The 20047-nt window shown below is 40.8% G+C and overlaps 1 protein-coding gene across 5 annotated transcripts in view; it reads right to left on the bottom strand.

Moving 5' to 3' along the window:
* The window catches only part of SCIN (scinderin), a 70053-nt gene that overhangs the window by 30325 nt on the left and 19681 nt on the right, over positions 1-20047 (bottom strand). For 4 of the 5 annotated variants that reach the window (XM_077175464.1, XM_077175462.1, XM_077175452.1 and 1 more), the window contains 3 exons: positions 14179-14333; positions 12526-12687; positions 10-159 (listed from right to left, as the gene is read on the bottom strand). In XM_077175464.1, the coding sequence (XP_077031579.1) occupies positions 10-159; positions 12526-12687; positions 14179-14280 (414 nt within the window). In that variant the 5' untranslated portion in view covers positions 14281-14333. Of the gene's footprint in view, positions 1-9; positions 160-12525; positions 12688-14178; positions 14334-18031; positions 19326-20047 lie in introns of all 5 variants that reach the window. The other variant, XM_077175450.1, reaches the window with a different exon arrangement.

The raw sequence follows: 20047 nt of genomic DNA, 5'->3' as shown, positions 1-20047 counted from the left end.
TTACAGTACCTCTATGAGGTGCTCTGGCTCACTCCCTTCTTCCACAGTAATTAATTTGGACCTTCCATTTCGTTCGTTGTCCCGAATGCCAACAGCAACCTGTGTGGCCTTCAGCCTCTCGTACTTATTGCATGATGAGCCACACCACTGATAGATCTCCTGAAATAATGAAAAGAACACACACTTTAGCAACAGGATTCAACACAGCAAAATTATAGAATTAATTTCATTAATAATTATCCTACTGGATCTAAACCGCCAGAATAGTCAATCTACATCTTTCAGAAGTACTTTCTAGAAGAGAGCTGCTCAGTCACGTAGATATTTGCAGTATCTATGGCATTGTCTTAAAGTGCACCAGGAGAGATTTAGGTTGGATATTAGTAGAAATTTCTTCATGGAAAGGGTGAGTAAACATTGGAATGGGCTGCCCAGGGAGGTTGTGGAGTCACATCCCCGGAGGTGTTTAAGAAAAAAGGATGGGGCATTTAGTGTTGTGGTCTTCTTGACAAGATGGTGCTCAGACAAAGGCTGGACTCAGTGATCTCAGAGGTCTTTTCCAACCTATTTTATTCCATGATGCTGTAATATGCAAGATATTTACATAACATAATTCAGCTTCCACATAACTAGAAGATCACTAGAGCTCAGAATAGTCAGAGTTTTGGTTTGACTGAGTTTCATCCCAATTACATATAGAGCTTTAGCTAATTAAAGAATCAGGAACTCCTAAATTTGTTATTACAAATTTTATACATGTCAGTTCCTCTTCTATGGTATTTCAGCAGTGCTGGTACTCACCTGTGTAAGAAACAAATTCATTTCAAAACATCAAGGAAAATCCAGATTGTATGTATTACTAAAAAACAGTTAAATCTTTCAATCCAGATTTTATTTGCTGACCTTTTGCAGAATGCAGGATGTTCCCAGGGCACCTCTCAGGAACGGGAGACACCAGAACCAGCCTAAGACAGGTCACCTGATTCAGCCAGAATCTAAAATCAGAAATCTAAATTCTTTAGTCTGAAATGCTCCAAGTTCTGGATGAAAAATAGGGATTGCCAAAACTTGAAGCATTTCAGAACAAAGAATTTAGATTTTGGTCTTGATGAAAATTACTAATGAAAGGCATAACATAAGCTGCAGGGATGCTAGAGGCTGGGCTGGAAGGAGCAAGTCCAAGGAAATTACTCATTTTGGCTGGTTGTTTCCCCCACCTTCTCCTGGAAGAAGGTAATTTGCTTCTTCACATGATTCTGTCAAACAGTACAGCAATAAAGGTACACAGTTTTTCTCAGTTTTAATAAGGTTCAACTGGTTTGTGTTCATCTGCAGTGCAAATTTTAATCAGAGCCTTCACTGAATAAATTACTTGGGCTTAGTTTTATGTTGCATATACAACTGTATAAAACTTAAGATTTCAGATGAAAATCTGCTTCATAAAAAGAAAAAATCAAGTTATTTCTGCTTACCACTGTTGGTCTTTAAGAGTACCTGAAAGGGTGGATTGAGATAAGTGAGGGATGAAGCACAGCTTCTCAGTACTAGCAGATGCAAATTTTTAGAAGACAGCTAACATTCACAGCATCTGCATACAAAACAGAGCCAGTAACTTCCAACAGCTACTTCTCACCAGTGTGGACACAAAACACCCCACAGTGAGATCTCAGTGATCTCACTGTTCCCTTCCAACCTCTCTTCCCCCCCTTCAAAAGCATCTCTTCAAAGACAAAGTTTTAAGCTTTGTCAGGATTGCACCACAGATTCACAGAACTCTATCCCTTTCAACTTGCAGATGTTATGCAGTGAAAGCTGTGAGATTTTCAGCTTGCCTTTAACAACCTGACTGTAAGCTTAAATTAAAAAACTGCTTCTAAGTTCTCATTTAAATACTGTCAGTTTACCAAGCATCCAGAATCTGGAGACCTAGCTGGTGCCAGGTCTGGACCTGATCTTAAATCCAACTTTCTACGTTTCCCCAGGAAAACAAAATGCCTGTTTAAACTTAGGGAAACAATTTTCTGAAGAACTGAATGTGAAGAAAGTAAAATGTTCCAATCTGAGAAGATTTTTTTAATACCTTTGTTATTGCCAGGCACTGCCTCAGCCCTTTTCTGCCAAATTCATGGAGACTTTCCACAACACAGACTCCTCAGCATCATTCTCATCTTGGCCTACATCCCACTCATCGAGCTTATTTGAAACAGGTATTCTTTATTTCCCATAGGAAATAGGGAAAGAGGTAAGGGCAGCTATTGCCTTATCTAAGTGTTGACGTGGAGATGGAGGTGGAGATTGAGGTGGAGATTGCTCATTCAGAGAGGTTGGAAGTGCAGCTTCAGTTGTACCCATCGGCCTTCTCTTGGTTTTTTGGTAAAACTGGTGATAGAACCTCAAACAAGTAGTTGCATCTACAAAATGAGTATTTTTGCTGTACTGACCACAAAGGATATTGTGAGACTTGAACTGCCACTGCAAATTAAAAAGATCTTTACTTCTTGGACAATAAATTCACATTTTCTTTTCTTAGCCTCTCCTAAAGGCCCCACTGTACCCAAGTTATTCCACAATCACAGTTATTCTCCCTGTCTGCCTTCAGCCAGCAAAGGACCAAACTGAGCTCTCCTACAGTCCACAGGCTCTAGGCTTCAAATAAACCTAAGGAAGGAGAAAGACCTTTAAAAATGTACAGTCATGGATTTCAGATTTTAAAACTGCAGGCTTCATTATTTTCCTTAAAAATAGTGTTCCATGTTTTCTTCTAGTGCATAAACCACCACTTGAATCAACAAGCAGTGTCTTCTGAAAACATTCTTGATCTGGAGATTCACAAGCTTCATTTTACATGGTTATTTGAAAAATACTGATTTTAAAAGCGAGAGAAATAATCATCTGCTTCTTTTTAGCACTAGAGAATAAAGACACTATTCTTTATTAAAAGCCTGAAAGTTAAACTTCGTGTACTATATAATCAAATAGAAGGACATGAGCAGCCACAGGCCATGAAAATGTCCCAAAATACATAATATGGAACGTATTTACTATGATCACTAAAATATCTTAAGCATTCAGTGCTAGAAGCTTCCAGGAGCTTGGATTTAATTAATTTTCTCTTCTGAACTCAAATAATCTCTTTTTCAATGTATCTAATTTTGAGGCCTCTCAGCAGAGAAGCTGAATATCTACAAGTTTGCCTTCCTGATATAACTTACCCATGTCAAGCTCTAGGCAGATTCAGTTTTTCAACAATTTAAATCCAGGAGAATAGTTTTAGAAGTTAAAGCCACTTCTTGAGAAGGCTAATATTTAGATCTGGATTTACCTGAAATACAGTCAATTAGTAATCTAACCATATCCAACAAATCATCAAGCTTTTGTGTTGTATTTTGTTATTCGTGTATTTATTTTTTAGACATATAAAATGCTCAGCTAGGGGCAAAAATGGTACTTTGCTTCAGCTCATTCACTACTTTCAGAATTTCCTAGCTGTACTACACCTTCACTATTTTTAGGTTTGCTTTGCTAACTTTATTTGGAATTGGCAGGTTGACAAAAAATGTTTCCATTAAAATGAAAACAGACTTCAAGTGTTCACTCCCCTCAAAATAAAAGAGCTTCATTCATCAGTAATTCCTGTGCCAAGCCCAGTTTATTTTCAGAAGTTTGCACTAGTAGTATTTACTTTTTTAAACCTCTTAAACAGAATTCTGAGAGAGATACCCTATATTAATGTATGTTGATACCAATATAGTATCATGGTGGGACAATTAACAGCTAAGGGCAAGAAAACATTGTAACGAATAATGTTGTAATGAAACTAACATTTTAATGAATATATTGAGTAATATTGAATAAATATAAAATAATGAGTAACACTGTAATGAATATAACCTTATAATAAAAAATGTTATAAAGAACACCAGTGACCACCCTAGAGCTCCTGAGTGAGGTTGGGAAGGCAAGCTGTGTTCATGCCACGCACACTGTGGTCAGAATGAGCCCTCCCCTCAACTGCACATTTTGGGGAAACAGTTTGGTCTTCCACCCACAGAGTGTCAGCATTCACTGCTCTTACTCCAAATAGCTTCTGGCCTTCAGAGTGACCTTGTGCAAGTCACATGAGATTTCTACAGCACATTAAAAATGACCCAACATTTAGCTTCTACACAGGCTGTGCGTCAGGATGACTATGCATGGCTCATGTGGACCCCTAGCAAGAACACCTTGGCACTTTTCCCGGTATGCAGGGGGACTGTGAAAGTACACCTCCTGCTTCCTGCTCCAGCCCCAAACGGCATGCAGAGCAAGAGAAGAAAAAACAAACAAACAAAAAATTACTCATTTCAGAAGTGACATAAAACTAAATTTTTCCCTTCCAACACATAGCCACCTCTGTATTCAACTGGCAGCCTCCTTAGTCTGGAGGCACATGAAAATATACTCTCTTTTCTAGATCTTTTGCGGTCATTTCTGTGGGATCTTAGCCAGGACAATGATAGGAAAAGCCAAGAAGCTTAAATTCATAAAGTTCTTCATACCTATGGACTGGAAAGTTCCCCCTCACCCCACTTAGAAAAGAAAAGTAGCTGCACCAGAGATCATTGTTTAAGCTTCAGGTGGACTGGACACACATGTACCCACAAGGATTCAGTGAAGTTAGTTTTCTTCCTGATGTGGTAGGAAATCCAGATGTTTTGCAGCTCCTGTTTATTAGAATTAAGATTATCCTGGTATTAACCCCTTAATCCACCGTGGTATAGCAAAAGCTATTCCTAGTGCATACTAGCAAAACAGGTTTGAGAGGAAAAATGAATGTATCAAGTGCATGACTGCTATATCTGACTTATTTTCAGTCTGAAAATTTGTTCCATTTGAGTCAAATGGGACACTCCAAAGACTGGTTACAAAGACACTATTGTAATTTTACTAGTAATTTTGATTTTTTTTTTTTAATCCAGAAAGTTTTTCTCTAGTCAAGCATGCCCTAAACATGCAAGTGTTTCAAACCTGTAGGTCTCTTGAAATATCTACTAATTTCCAGGCTTCTACGGTAATTGCTGATTTGCATTCTCTTACATGAAGAGATATTAAAAAGCTAAACAAATTAAACAGGTTTCAAAACTCTAATTAGAAATAATTTGTGGTGAAACTTTCATTTAGGTAGAAAATAACAGTGAATGTTAAAGTCTCATTAACCTTAAAATATCAAAATAAACTTTAAATTTTCATTACAAAAGAACTTAAGCAAAGCATCACAAGCTGTTGTGCCTCTATTCTTTGTTTGGAGGCCCTGAAACACTTTAAACCTGTCCACCTTTGCCCACACAGGAAGAAAGGCTAATGAGGCTTCTCAGGACAGGTGGGTCAGGAGGAGGAGAGCTGTGATGTAGGAAACCCCAAAAGAGCCTGCACTCACCTCCTGAAGGAAGCAGAAAAAAAAGCCCAGCAATGCTAGAGGCAGATGGAACACACACGAATATTGGCAAAGCTTTGTACACATCTTATCATGCTACTAACAAAATAATGGGCAGGCACTCAGCTGAGACTCTCCACAGTCATTAGTGAACAGCTGCTCTGATAAGGCATGAGATCCTTTTCGCTTGTTAAAAGTCCAGTTCTGTGATTAAACTTATTAAGTTCAAAGAAGAAATGCCTATACAAAATAGAAATAAATTGGGGAAAAAGTATATATATGAACTGCAAACAACAGAAATACTTCTAATGCCTTTAATTTGTAAAATGGTGGCATATTACGTTGGTATTTGTATTTCAAACGCCAAGGTTTTGGAAATAAAACAGAGAGCCCTAAAGCAAGAGTGTGGAGCATTTTGTTTATGGGTTTGTTTTTGTTTTTTTTTAAGTACAGAAAAGTGCTAAATCAAGAAAACAAAATCCACATGGTGGGGAAAATAACTGAATAAAAACAATTGTAATGCAGCGCTTTTTGTCAGTTGACTGACATCCAGGATTTTTAAGGAACTAACAATATGTATGTATTAAGAATGTTTGGATTCAAACAGATTAATATAGGCTGCTAAATGCATTTTTCTCCTTACATTATTCACTTTTTCCTTTCTTGACTGTTAAATTCTTGACACAGGCAAGGAAAAGATTCTTCTCATTTCACCTATCCATAAAATCTAACTTTGTTGAATCTGCAATACAGTGAACCATTGAAAGTTGTGGAGTTTTGATAATCCAAAACAAACTCCAAATTCATTCAGCCGGAACACCTCTGAGGCCACCATGAGCTAAAAAAAAGTTAAAATTACTCGTAAAATTACAATAGTGTCTTTGTAACCAGTCTTTGGAGTGTCCCATTTGACTCAAATGGAACAAATTTTCAGACTGAAAATAAGTCAGATATAGCAGAGTCATGCACTTGGTACATTCATTTTTCCTCTCAAACCTGTTTTGCTAGTATGCACTAGGAATAGCTTTTGCTATACCACAGTGGATTAAGGGGTCAATACCAGAATAATCTCAATTCTAAACAACAGGAGCTGCAAAACAAGCAAAACATCTGGATTTCCTACCACATCAGGAAGAACACTAACTTAACTGAATCCTTGTGGATACATGTGTGTCCAGTCCACCTGAAGCTTAAACAATGATCTCTGGTTCAGCTACTTTTCTGTGCACAAGTGGGGGTGAGGGGGAACTTTCCAGTCCATAGAGTATGAAGAAAATGAAGAAAAATCCATACTCTGAATACTTACACTGAAGTAGGGGGCAAAAGGACATTTTGTTTTTTTTTCCCCTCCATCTGATGACTTTGAGACTATAGCAACTTCCAGAATGCTGGCATTTACACTGCTAGCTAACTGGTTCACAAAATTACAGAATAATTAAGATGTGTGCTTACCAAGATACACATTTTATAGACAGAAGAACATTTTAATGCTGTTAATAAGTTAATAAAGAACCTAATCAGTTTAGTTCTTCAAGCTCAGCTACTTGTTTGGCAGCTCCCTGCTGCAGCATGAGCAATAGTTTAACTCTCAGCTGGGGGAAACTGGAGAAGAGGTTAGTTGTGGGAGGAAACATGTGAACGGAAAACCTACATGAGTCAGTTGTTAGAGCCAGGGAAAGCAACTAAAAATGTACAGTGATGAATGGAAAAATGCAAGAACCTGCTCTTCCAGCCCTGTTTATACCTTAACAGTGACTTTGCTTATGAAAGCAATTAATATGCCTGTTGTGAGCTGCTTTATCCAATGGAAGAGAAGCAAAGCCACCTAAAAGAAGTAGTGAGAGAAGATTACAGAAACCACCAAGACAACTGTGCTTAAGGTTGCAATGTGATGCTGAATCACACACCCCATGGTCATAACCATAAAGCAAGCATCTCTTATCTTGCTCTTTAAAAAGCAGAAGTTACATTTCTTTTTGTAAACATAATTTAATCTACACCAAATTAACAGCTGTTATGAAAAGCAGCTGTCATAAAAGCCAGCCTTTTTGCCTGTTGTATTTCTTCAAGCATCTTCTTCTTCAGACATACTTATTATGTGTTCTGTTAGGAACATACTGACAGATAGATTATGATAAAAACTCTAGTCTCATACTTTTGAGTTCTAACTTCATAACTTTCATTTGGATTCACAAAGCCCTTGAGAAATACATACATTGATTGCTATATAGCACAATCTGTTTCTAAGAATATTGTGGGCTCTTAGATTTCAAACCAGCAACCTCTTGGCTGTTTACAAATCAGGACCGCTACAGGAATAGGAAGAATGGACAACTGAGTACAATTTACCTTCAAACTCCATTTAGCTTGAGCTGTAGTTATCACCTCTGCACTCTTCTTTTGGAAGAAGGATGATGTTCTGCCTGGAGAACTTTTATTGTACTGACAAAACTTTCTAGCTGCCATCAGGCCCAAGCTGAAACCTCAGTGGTAGTTATCACACACTGCCCTTCACCCCCTTATTTTAACAACTGCCTCTTCATTTCTTTGGGAAGGCTGAGCAGTGCACAGCTCTCTGCCTGCCCTTTGCAGTCACCTAGCTCATGGCACTGCTGCTGCCCCCCCATCAAGAGATTAATCAGAGAGAGTCAAGTCTTACATTTCACAGAGCTTTATCCAAATACACACAGAAAGAATATTCTTGCTGGTCACTAAGGATACAACTTCTGACAGCCTTCCTACAGCTGAGTTGGGAAGCATTCAATAAAATCAGCTGATCAATTAATGTTGCTTTATTTTATTGTTACTCCCATTATTTCTGCTCCATGTTTTGATAATCACCCAAATTATTGACACATCTCAACATTCCAGTTCCATAAACAACCAGCATATGTCAATATACACAGGGTTAATTTCACAATACTGACAAGTTTCCTTCCCCCTTTAAACCAGGAAAATTGATAAAAGATATGAAAGTCTTTAGCACATCTTATCAGAAATATACACATATACAGTACGTTTACATATGCATCTAGATAAATACTAAAAAACAGCCTCAAAAACTGTGTGTTATTAACTAAATGGCACAGTGATTCATCTTTGCCCTTGCCTTCTGTGACCATTTTCCATGCCTGCCTGCTCCTTGCTGTTTTGAGAATTGTCCTGGTGATGAAGGAAGAAAAAGGACTGTGTCTAAGGGGAGGTGGCTGGAGGATGGGGTGAAACAGGGAGAGCTGCATCTGGAGGTAAAGGGCAGCACAGAGCAAGGCGAGGCAGTTTAAGGCCACCAAGAACTGTCAAACCCATCCTGGTGCCTCTCAGGTGGGACACCAGCAATAGTCCAGGACAGGACTGGAAAGGCCTTGAGGGGAAGCTGTATGAGGATCAGCTGAGGTCACTTGATCAGTTCAGCCTGGAGAAGAAGAGATGGAGGGAAGACACCACTACAGTCTACAACTTCCTCCTGAGAGGAAGAAGAGGGGCAGACACTGATCTCTTCTTTTTGGTGTCCAGTGACAGGACCTGAGAGAGTGGCCTGAAGTTGTATCAGAGGAGTTTAGGTTGTATATTAGAAAAAGGTTCATCACCCAGACGATGGTTAGGCTCTGGAATGGGCTCCTCAGGGACACAGTTGCAGCACCAAGCTTGACAGAGTTCAAGAAGAATTTGGACAATGCTCCCAGACACACAGTTTGACTCTTGGGGCTGCCACGTGTGGGACTAAGAGTTTGGCTTTATGATCCTTGCATGGTCCCTTCCAACCTAGCATATTCTGTGATTGTGTGGCAGAAAAGAGCAGCTCCTGGGAGGCCTTGAGCAGAGCTACACCTGGACAAGATGCTCTAAGCAGCACCTGACAAAGGAAGGTGTGCCCCACTCGAGGCCCTCTCAGCAACCGCCCTGCACTTGTCTTGCCTGCCCAAAGGCTCCCCTACAGAGAGATTCCCAGGGTCACCAAAGAGATGCCATGGAAATCCCATGTAGGAAAAACACCCCAACTTAAATCAGGGTCTGGCACCCCAGCACTCTCCTGGGTCACTCCCTCTAAGGAGGATCACCACAGTCACAGCTCATGGTGTTACAGAAGCCTGCTTGACTGAAAGGTCTTCATGCATTCCCCACAGATAACAATTCCCCTCTTAGCACAGACAGTGCTTTCTCTGCCTTCTGCAGCTCTTTTCTCTGCCAGCCAAGAGAGTTCAAAGGAGGCAAGATGAGACCTGGGCAGGGCATTTGAAGTGCTGTAAATGTGGTTTAGTAGCAGATCAGCCAAGGCACTGTGTGGGTTGTGCACATGGGACGTGGCCCCAAGGGATCCCAACCACTTTTAAGAGAGAGAGAGAGAGAGACTGTCAGGAGGCAGTTACAACACTATTTTTTGATCTGATTTCCAGCCAAGGTTTGACTCCAATAACTTTGAAGGCTGGATCAAGATAGGATAACCTTCATTCAAGGTCAGGCTGAACAGGGCTCAGAGCAACCTCAGCTTGTTGAAGATGTCCCTGCCTGTTTCAGTGGGAGCTGATCTAGATGACCTTTAAAGGTCCCTTCCAACCAAAACTATTCTATGATCTAGGTATGAGATAAACATCAGAACTTGAACTGTAAATATGTGAACCTAGCTTGAAATGCCCACACACACTTTTTGCTTAAAGCATTATTCCTGTAAAGGAGATTTTATTCCTATTCATTATGATCTTTCATAACTTTCCCTTATCTGTTCAAACCATGAGTTTAAAATACTGCAGTAATTGAGAATAATGGGAAAACTGACATAATTTTTTATTATATTAGATAAGCAGCTTGATAAAATATAACAGGAAATGGAGAGCACAAGCAATTTCTCAGTTCCATGGAGACCATCCTTCTGGTTAGCTAAGAGACTGGGGAAAGTAAATCTTGGAAATTTCTCATTTGACACACTACAATAATTTGATATTAAAAGCACTGACCATAAGCTCATTATTTTATGCAATTACTGCCCATTACTCTTAGACAATGAGTCTGCAAGTGGTCTGCAATAAATACCAAAACTCAGAAGCAACCCTATTTAAGATTAATTTTATTTCAATTGTTAAGTAATGGAATCTACTTTAGTGAAAATACTTTTTTCAAAGGAACCTTAAATTCAATTAAGAGCTCCTGTAAGGATTCATAAAGCCTCCCTCATTTACAATGGGCCTTTAGTCATGGAAAATGTCAATCTGAAGTACAATTATTTCAGTTTGAAGTACAGTTCTTATGAAACTTGAGCAAGGTTTCTCCTGTGACATGGTATTTTCTACCACACTCCTTTATTTAGAGGTACTTCACTAGACTTGTATATCATCATCCTGAACTATGTCACCCGTTTTCATCTCCCACAGGCATGGTCTGGTTTATGCTGTGACTATGAATATCTTGATGCTAAAACACTCTTTTCCTTACCTTATCAGTACATCCAGAAAAACCCATCTCTCTTTCACAACTGACATGACAAGACCAAGAACTGTATTAGACATGATTTGACTGACATTTCCCATAGAATGGCAAAAAAAGAAAAAAAGGGATCTAGGTGTTGTTCACATCTAATCTTTCTTCCTGCAAAGGCACAGTGTTGCATTGCTGCTTGACCTCTGTCTTGTCAAACAGTGAATCAGAAACCAGTGATGTTACATGGTAAAAAAGTAAAAGGCTCCCACTGTACATTCAATATCAGGTAAAGACTCTAAAGCCATATTTCATTTAAATTGCTTAGTGAGAGCACTCTCCTCTCACCAAAAGGGATGGGCCCCAAGCTAAACATGTAACACTGCAACACATCCATAGTGCATTTTATCAGTGTCATTGCCATGCCTGCAGTGTGGCCTGAGTAATTACTCAAGGTCATCTGGGTAACTGCAGCACAGTAAGTGTCAGAACAAGTTGAATTCATGGAGTACACCCAGTTCTACACCATGTCCATGGAAGGTTGACTCCAAAAAACTCAAGCCCAATTACAGCCTTACTGCAAAAGCAGCATTATCTAGCAATGTTTAGTTCCAAACCTTCCATCTCCCATGTGTTAACTCTCACAGGGAATAGATGATTTGGGTCTTCTATGCAAAGTGACATTGAGAGATTACTTTGGATACTGATCACCATCTGAAGGCTGTGAAGCATAATAAAAATCAAAGATATATTGGTATCAAGTAGCTACATTGATTATCTTCAACTTTCACACTAGGGGACACTTTCAGAGAAAAAAGGAACCATGAATTTTCTTATTTCAGAGAAAATGCACACCATGAATTCAGAAGAGCCCATTTTTCAATAGGTCAGGGGAACTCTGAGATCTTGAAGCAGCTGACCACTTCCTTGTGAAACACTACAGTTAAAATCAACTGCAGATAAACTATTTCCTTTCACATGCTTTCCATTTATACATGTGAGTATAATTTCAAATTGGTAACTAGCATCCAATTAGTGTGGACTACATCCCAGAATCAGAAAATCTCCTAGAATCAGAAAATCTCATGTATTCTGAGGTGACAACACCACACTTTAAGGCATTTGAAGCAAGCAGAATTATCTGCTCCTATGTGTCGATATTCTTCTGTGCTGTCTCTACTTGTTTTCAGCAGAAAGCCTTGAAGCACAGGATTGCTTCTCAAGTGATCTCTGGAAATATTCAAGTAGTTTTATAATCACTTTTGCAGCCATTTCTTTAGGTTCTACTGTTACTATCAAAGTTTCATAATGCTCTTAAGAGAATGGCTGAATCTGTGTTCTGCTCTGAACTAGCACTGATCCCATTCATCTAGTAGAGAGTGCCAAAGTCAGACTGGACTTAGAGTGAACTGTTTAAGCTGCTCAAACACCAGTAGCGAATAAACCCCAGTGCCTTTCCTCTCTGGGAAAAAGAACTGTTTCTTGACAGAATCTGTGCACACTTCAGGAAACATTTAGGGCATTTATTGAACATTTATTGAAACCTTTCAAGTGGTGTGACACTAAAAACAATTTTCTAAAGCAGATTCTTTCTGCCAGTTCACATGAGTGACCAAAGTCAGTTTTTCATTTTAGTGGATGACTCAGACCTTGGAAGGGATACAGCTCTGGCTTTTCAGTGTTTTGCTCTACAAAATACTTACATTTCCCAGGTCAATGATGAAACAATCTCCTTTGTTGAAGCTGGTCCAAGCCAGGGGGACTTCTGTGGCTCTTACAACTCTCCGGCCCTTGATATGCAGCAGCCTCTGGGCACTCAGATCATTAGTAACAACATGATTAAATCCAGAGGCAACACCACCTGCCTGAATGAAACAAAACAAAGCAGTCAGCTTTATTTCAGCTTCATTTCTGCAAAGTTACTTTTTTTTTTTTTTTTTTTTGCTACAGTTGAGGAGCTAGCAGGGGAAAAAATAGCTTATGTAGTGAGAAGCAAGCTAAAGTAATGTAGACCACAGACCAGATAGACATCACTGCTGCTGAACTCTCAGGTGTGAACCTTTAGCCAAGGGAGCAGATATCACCGTCCTTCAAAGGGTTTTCAGATAAATAGCAAAAGTAAAAGCACAGAATTTACAGGACTCCAGCCTCCTTCAGAGGATGAGATAATACTGAACCCCATTGTTAGGACAAAAGTCAAGGACTGAGGAAAAGCAGGTAATATATGCAGCTCCTTTTGAAGTTTTTCAAACTTGAATCTCAGAGGTTCAGGTGGTTTTAGTCCCTGGTTACATGTAGATGGATGGATAATTCCACAGTAGCTTGCAATTTCATGAAAGGAATATTTGCAACTTAAGAGTCAACCTGGCAAAGAGTAGCAAACTAGTGAGCGCAAACTGCTGATTTACAATCTGTGAGTGTAAACATAAGCAGAATCCTGTAAACTGGCTGGGATGTCTGCCTCTGTGAGGCAGCATTCTCCACTCCTCTGGGAGACCCATACCTTGTGTTGGAACAGAGAATGGCTCTTGATATTACAAAAAAAAAAAAAATTAAAATGTAAAAGTTAGGGTGCATCACTGCCAACCTTACTTACACAGAGTTAAAAGCTTGATTGTGTAGATACAGAGAAGTTACAAACCTCCATAATGGGCAGGAAAAGGCTGAATGAGCCACAGCTCCCAGGGCTTCTATCTACTATGGAGATATCCTCAGGAGATATATTACTTTATTCTTAAAAAAGCCCCACAGATGTTGATGAAAAAAAAAAAAAAAGTTACTTTTCAGCTATTCAGCTTCTGGAAGTGACACAAGGACACTGACACTATACCTCTCCAAATGCAAAAATTTTTCAAAAAAAATTTGGGAGATTGTTTTTATCTACTTCAGAAAAAAACTGCAGTAGGTGACTGTGAAAGCATCATTTTTACATTCAAATGAAGTTCTGGTCTTTTCCATTCTACTAATGTTTCTAACCACTTAAGCAAACTGGGTTCTGCATTTGAACAAAAATACTTGGTCTGCAAGACAAATTATTTCTGTGAGATTTAACACCACCCAGAGTCCCTACTGTGAACTCTCTTAGACACGTAAGTATGAAATTCTAGGACAGCTTTATTTTGGGAAAAAAAAAATGGGAAACGTTTTCACATATCAGAAGAGGCGCTGACAAACAAGCTGCTGCTCTCTGTACAAACACTGGACTCCTACAGTTTAAGATGGGTGGTTCAGATCTAAACCCACAAAGCATTAATAAACTATTTTTAAAATCTCCATTTACAAAGAAAAACATTTTATTTTTATGTAGGGAAAAATGTTACATAAAATTTCAGAATGCATTTTGACCGACTCTTTACCTTGTATTTAATTCCTCCTTTGAAGTAACCCACAAACTCAGTAGATTCATATCCTTGAATTTCTCTACTCTGCACAGGCTTTCCTCCTAGATAGTCATCCATTTGAACAGCAAAGATAGCTACAGCTGTGCTTTCATCCTGGGTGCATTCTTTCCCTGAAATAAGGGGAAACATGTCAGTAAAACATTAATATAATTTTGAATTCTGTTGGAGAAATTATTTCTGCAACAACTGGACACTGCCTTCAGCAGATTGTATAACCCATGTTTATGTGGAAACAAAGCACTGAATCACAACCTTGTTCACCACCAAGTAACATGATCTTCCAGACCATTTCTTGACTACTTGCAGAACTGCATTCATAAGGGAAAAAAATGGTGAAAAATAGTGAAGTTCACCTTCTCTTAGAATCTTCAAACAAAAGAATAATTTAATTGAGTTTAGCATGGCAAACATGAGCTGTAATGAGTTTTGGACTTTCAGCTGAAGTTCAAAGAAAGAAAGAAAGGTCATGTGAAAGGATTGTCTGGATGGTAAAACATGTATTTATTCTAATAACAACTCACCAAACCACAAAGCCAAAATAATTCAATAGCAGTCCTCTTGACACTACAATGCAAGCAAGATATTTGCCTGGTACAGCTGGGAGAAAGAAAAGCAGCTTTGGGGTTAAGATATTTGCTTGATGAGGTCACACTTTGTTTTGTACCTTACAGAGAGTAGCCTATTCCCAAGACTGTGGCAAAATAGCCTCTTGACCTGCTGTGCTGATGCCTGTACTTGCTGAAAACAGGCTGTATATTAAACCAAAGATTTTAATGCGAGCCCCATACATTTTAGATGAATATTTTCAGCAGTTTTAATTGTTTCAAGAAAAGCACAAATAGAATAAAGTCTAAAAAACCAGGCTTCTCAGCAACTACAGAAAAAAAAGGAAAGGTGAGGCCTTCCATTTGTTTCTCAGTCACTCCATGATAGAACTTGTTATGTTCCCATATGCTTTTTCAGAACTGGGTACCACCTTAAAGTTGGTGGTAAAGTTTTGGAGGTTTTAGGGGTGGTTTTGGAGGTTTTTTTGTTCTTTTTCTAGATAGGGGTAATCATATGCATTAAGATAGATCTGTCTAAATTACTACTTGCAATTACATAACAGGGTTCAGAGTTAAAGAAAAATTATTTTTGAACAGAGTCAGAGATTAGTCAGAGACTACTTAGACCGGTCTCACAGCTGTTAAGCAATAAAATACTCAGCAAAATCCAATTAAAATAAAAAATCAAGTGAACATCAGTCCAAGCATAAGTTACTCAGGCTTGTAGGAAAACCAAATTTACCTTACAGTCTAAGGCACAAACTGCTATAAATAAGCCAGAGCATAAAAAGAAAAAAGAACAAGTTTTTACCAAACAGATCCTGGGTAACATGGACAGAGCTTATGACTTCATCTCTGGGAACAAGGGTTACAAAACAGTTAAAAAACACCATGCATGATTTTATTAAAGATACAAAGTGGGGTATAGCCAATCTCACTTGCACAAGTATTTTCATACTGGCACAGTGCATGCTGTTTCCATTAAGGATAGTTTCAAGACCAGACAGCTCCCTTAGGATTCGTACAGCTACTAAGGCATCCCTCAAGTGCCAGTAGAGACAACTGAGTCAGGATGTCTGAGCAATGTTAAAACTGGATAAACCTGCAGCAAAACAGATCCACACTGATTGCTTGGCCATGCCAACAATGTTGATACACCCAGGTTAGCTTGCTCAGAAATTATCCAACCTCAACAACATCTCAGTGCCTGTGAGATACCTGGTAAACACTGGCCTCCCCATAGGAAGCTTCAGCGTGGCAAAACAACTGTGGGGTGACTTTACCCCACTGATGCCAGTCACAGCTGAAGACTGTCAGCACACTGAGGTCACAGTCCCATGGTCTAGACCTTCTTTTAACCCATTGAGCGTGCCTAAGCAAGGAATTAGGAGGACCTTTGTCACTATGTAATAGGAAAATTTGATGTTGGGGGTCCTTTTTGCGGGTCAGAATCTGTGCACACTCAGCCACCGTACATGGCTGCCACAGTAACATACCACAGGTGACAAGCAGGAGTAGGACTGCATCACCAAATGGCAAAGCCCTTGTAAGTACCTATGACCAAAGTCTGCAGTGTTTCCCCCATCACAAGAATCCTTTCTTTCCATCCCAAAGTCTGGGTCATAGTGACTGCTGCAGCTGTCCAGAGACACTTAGGCAAAGTCTTCAGAAAGACCCTATTGTGATCTTCCTCCCCACAGATTACAGTCTTTGCTTACAAGGAAAAATTTGGTGTACATAACAGCAGCGTGAATCAGTTAAAAATACCAACATGATTCCACAGTTTTTGCCCTGAGTGTGAGTGGCCCTCCCAATACACCTTATTTGAAGTCCTGGTCTCCTGTTGCTAGCAAGTGTGCAGCGATGTTTGAGATTATTCCACCCCACTGCTGATGTATCTGGCAAGCAGGAAGGGATTTGCCAGCACTGAGCCTCCCTGCTGCCACCTTGTCAGCTGCACAGCAACAGTGGGTGCCCAGATCACCTGGAGCCATTTAGACTACCTAGACAGCACCACATCAGCACAACATGTGCATCAATGTGTACAACTAAAGCTCTTCAGCCACCAGCAATGAAGATTTAATTGCTGCAAATGTCAGTCACTGTTCTACCTTCCCTTCCCAAGAGCTGCAAACAGCCCTTACATCACTCCCTGTGATGTGTCTACTAGACCTTCACTAAAACATGAGCAGTTCCAGCTTCATTAACAAAGATCCACAAAACCAAACCCTGCTACTAATTAGCAGCACTGCTGACAGAAAAGTCTCTGCCAGAAATTCATACACACTGCCATCTATGATTATACTCTTACCAGACACAAACACTAACATGCTTGCCAGCTGGAAAACTCTGAAGACATGCAAAATTCAACGCTCAAACATTTATGCAGAAACAACCCGAGCTTTATCTGCAATTATTTTTCAATGCATGCAAAAGTACAATGCGAACTGCAGCAGCTCAAGCACGGTAATGTTAATACACCTATCTTTATGTGCATTCATTGAGATTATTGCCTACAAACACAAACTTGTTGGTGAAACAAGAAAAACGTAGTAAGTTTCAGGCAGCTAAACAGCAATCACTGTGGCAGGATGACTCTGTCGCCAGATGGGGAAGTCACACGCAACCTCCAGGAGATGGGGAAGTCACTTAAAACACAACTTTGATGTAAAGTGGGCTAGTCAAGGTGGAAGACATCAGCCCGGTTCCAATCCCCGCAGGCTTCAGTCTGATATTAACGAGGTTTTAAAGAAAACCTGGTGTCAAAAAACTTGATCTCTGTACCATCAGCAAACAAAATTAATCTAGCTGGAAAAGGCACACCCAGACGCTAATCAGGGCAACAACACCACAGAGAGATGGCCAAGACGACATTTTTATCTAGATGGAAATAAAGGCAAGAAAACTACTCATGTGAGTGAAGGCAGGATTTCACTTCAGAACTTCTGTCGGGTGCAGCCAAGATTTGCCTTTAACACTTCAGTACTTTCCCAAACTACCACGGCAAAGTGAGCAAGCTTTCACCTTTCTGCCACGGCCCACAGTCCCACCCCTCAGTCCCTCAGCATCGGAGGCGATGACGCTCGGCACAACCCCGATCCGTGGCGGCAGCCCCACTTCTGCCTCCACCTCGAGTACTCCTCCGGGCAGCCTCGCACCCGCAGCCTTACTGAGAAGGGCGGGGAAAGCCCTGTCCCGGCTGCCCTGGAGCCCGGCGAGCCCCCAGCGGCCGGCCGGGCCCTGCGGGCTACCCTCGCTCCTACCGAGCCAGTAGTGCAGGCGGTAGGCGACGTTGTCCCCGCGGCGCTCCGTGCGCAGCACCAGATACGCGTCCCCAACGAAGAAGTCGCCGTGGCGGCTCGGGGGCACCGGCACCAGCTCCAGCCGCTCGACGCGCCACACCTGCAGCCCACTCTGCCGCCCGGCCTCGGCGAACGCCGGCGGGAACCGCTCGGGAGCCATGGCTGGACGTGGGGAAGCCGCGGAGGCTCCGCACCGCCCGTTTATAGCGCCGGGCAGGCGGGCGGGGCCGGCCCGGGGCGGGTGCGGGGGGATGCGCCTGTCCCACCCCTTCCAGCGGCACCCAGGGCCTGGGCGGGTGCGGGGGGATGCGCCTGTCCCACCCCTTCCAGCGGCACCCGGGCCGGCTCAGCTGTCCTGTAGTAACTCGTTTTTAACACGCCTGTTAAACAAACTCTCCGGAATCCCTTTTGCGTCTGTGCCCAGCGCCGTAGCAGGGGTGTTATAAAAAAATCAGCCACCCTCACTGCAAACAGAGAACGTTCTCCTATTCTAAAATAATAGGAGAAAACCCCAGAAAAGACAAGAAAAAAAAAGTACAAGTGGGCTAATCCAGTGTCTGCGGATGTGCTGTTTGCTTCTGTAATTATCACATCTGCCTTGTATGCTGCTCATACCAGAATACAAAGAGTTTCTATAGCTTGCACTTGCGGCGGAGCGCTTTTCCACCCCCGGCTGGAATGGCAGAGCACAGCTCTCATTCACCCAGTAATCTCATTTCTTTTGTTCAATACCGATAGGAATCTTTCGGGGGCCGGGGGGAATCTTTCATCTGGGATTCCAGATGAAGCCCAGAATTTATATCAATTCCCTTTCTCAGAAAATTAAGAGTTCTGCTGGTGTTTTTCCAAAACTGTGCAACAGTCCAAAAGGTTTTAAACCCACTTCCTACTTGTCTGTCTCCTTTATAAATCTTTGGTACATCAACATGGCAATTGCAGTTTTCATTGCAATATGAAAATTATAGCAAATCACTGTTTTCCATCTAGTATTGACAGGCAGATCAGTCTGAGTACAATACAAGCAGATGCAGTGCAAGCTGTCAGTACATCAAAAGATACATTTCAGAAAGGGTTTTGTTTAGCTTCATCATCTTATCCACCTGGATGAGTTTTGAAGCTCCTAATTCCCCCACTGGGTTGCTTTATCAAGTTAATACAAGAAGAGTGCAAGTATCCACCTGCAGGCAGATCAGGGCTCCCTCAGCAAGTGGGAGAGGCACTGCCAATGCAACGAAGGAGCTGGAGAGCATCTTTGCTGGGAAAAAAAAAAGTTAAAAAAGGAACACCACAACTAAGAAATCTGTGTAACTATCTTCCCATCTTCTCTTTATACTGTCTTGAGGCAACAGAGGACCTTGCATTGTGTATACCCACTATGATCTCCCATTTTGGTGGGCACCCTGTCATCAGTTTGCCAGACAGAGGTGCACAGGCACCCTCAGCTTTATCCTCACAGTTTAAAAAGGTAAACTCTGTGTGCTCTATTTTGTCTAAGGTCCAGCTGAACATGGTGCAGCTCACCTTAACAAGTTCACAGCCAAGCATTTTATCCCTCATTCTGCCAGGGCTGCAGTAAGCCTGCTTGATAACAGTGTAATTCCCAAATAAATTACCTTTCTCAAAATGTTCATCATGTGAAGAAGAAAAAAAGAGTAGCCAAAAAATTCTAGCAGTTCTAGTTTCAATATGGTATCAGAAATTTTCTGAAATATTCAAAAGTGATTTCTCAAATTTGTCCTCACATTTATGCCAGTTGTTCTTCTGTTCCCTTTTACTCACTTAATTACACTAAGCAGTTTTTTTAATTGCATGCCTTTTTGCATTGTTGTGCATTAGTTTGCTTCAGTCAGCGAGGGTAGAACTTACCACATACTCTACAATTGTATGGGTTTACTGTTTCTTCTGAAGTCATCCAGGTGAACTCGCTTTGCAATTGTGCTGTTTTGCCCACACAGGAGCTCAAACCAGCCCTGTGTT

The sequence above is a fragment of the Agelaius phoeniceus genome, chromosome 1 (assembly GCF_051311805.1).
Source record: "Agelaius phoeniceus isolate bAgePho1 chromosome 1, bAgePho1.hap1, whole genome shotgun sequence".
NCBI classification, from domain to species: Eukaryota; Metazoa; Chordata; class Aves; order Passeriformes; family Icteridae; genus Agelaius; species Agelaius phoeniceus.
This window is presented reverse-complemented; position numbering and strand designations above follow the sequence as displayed.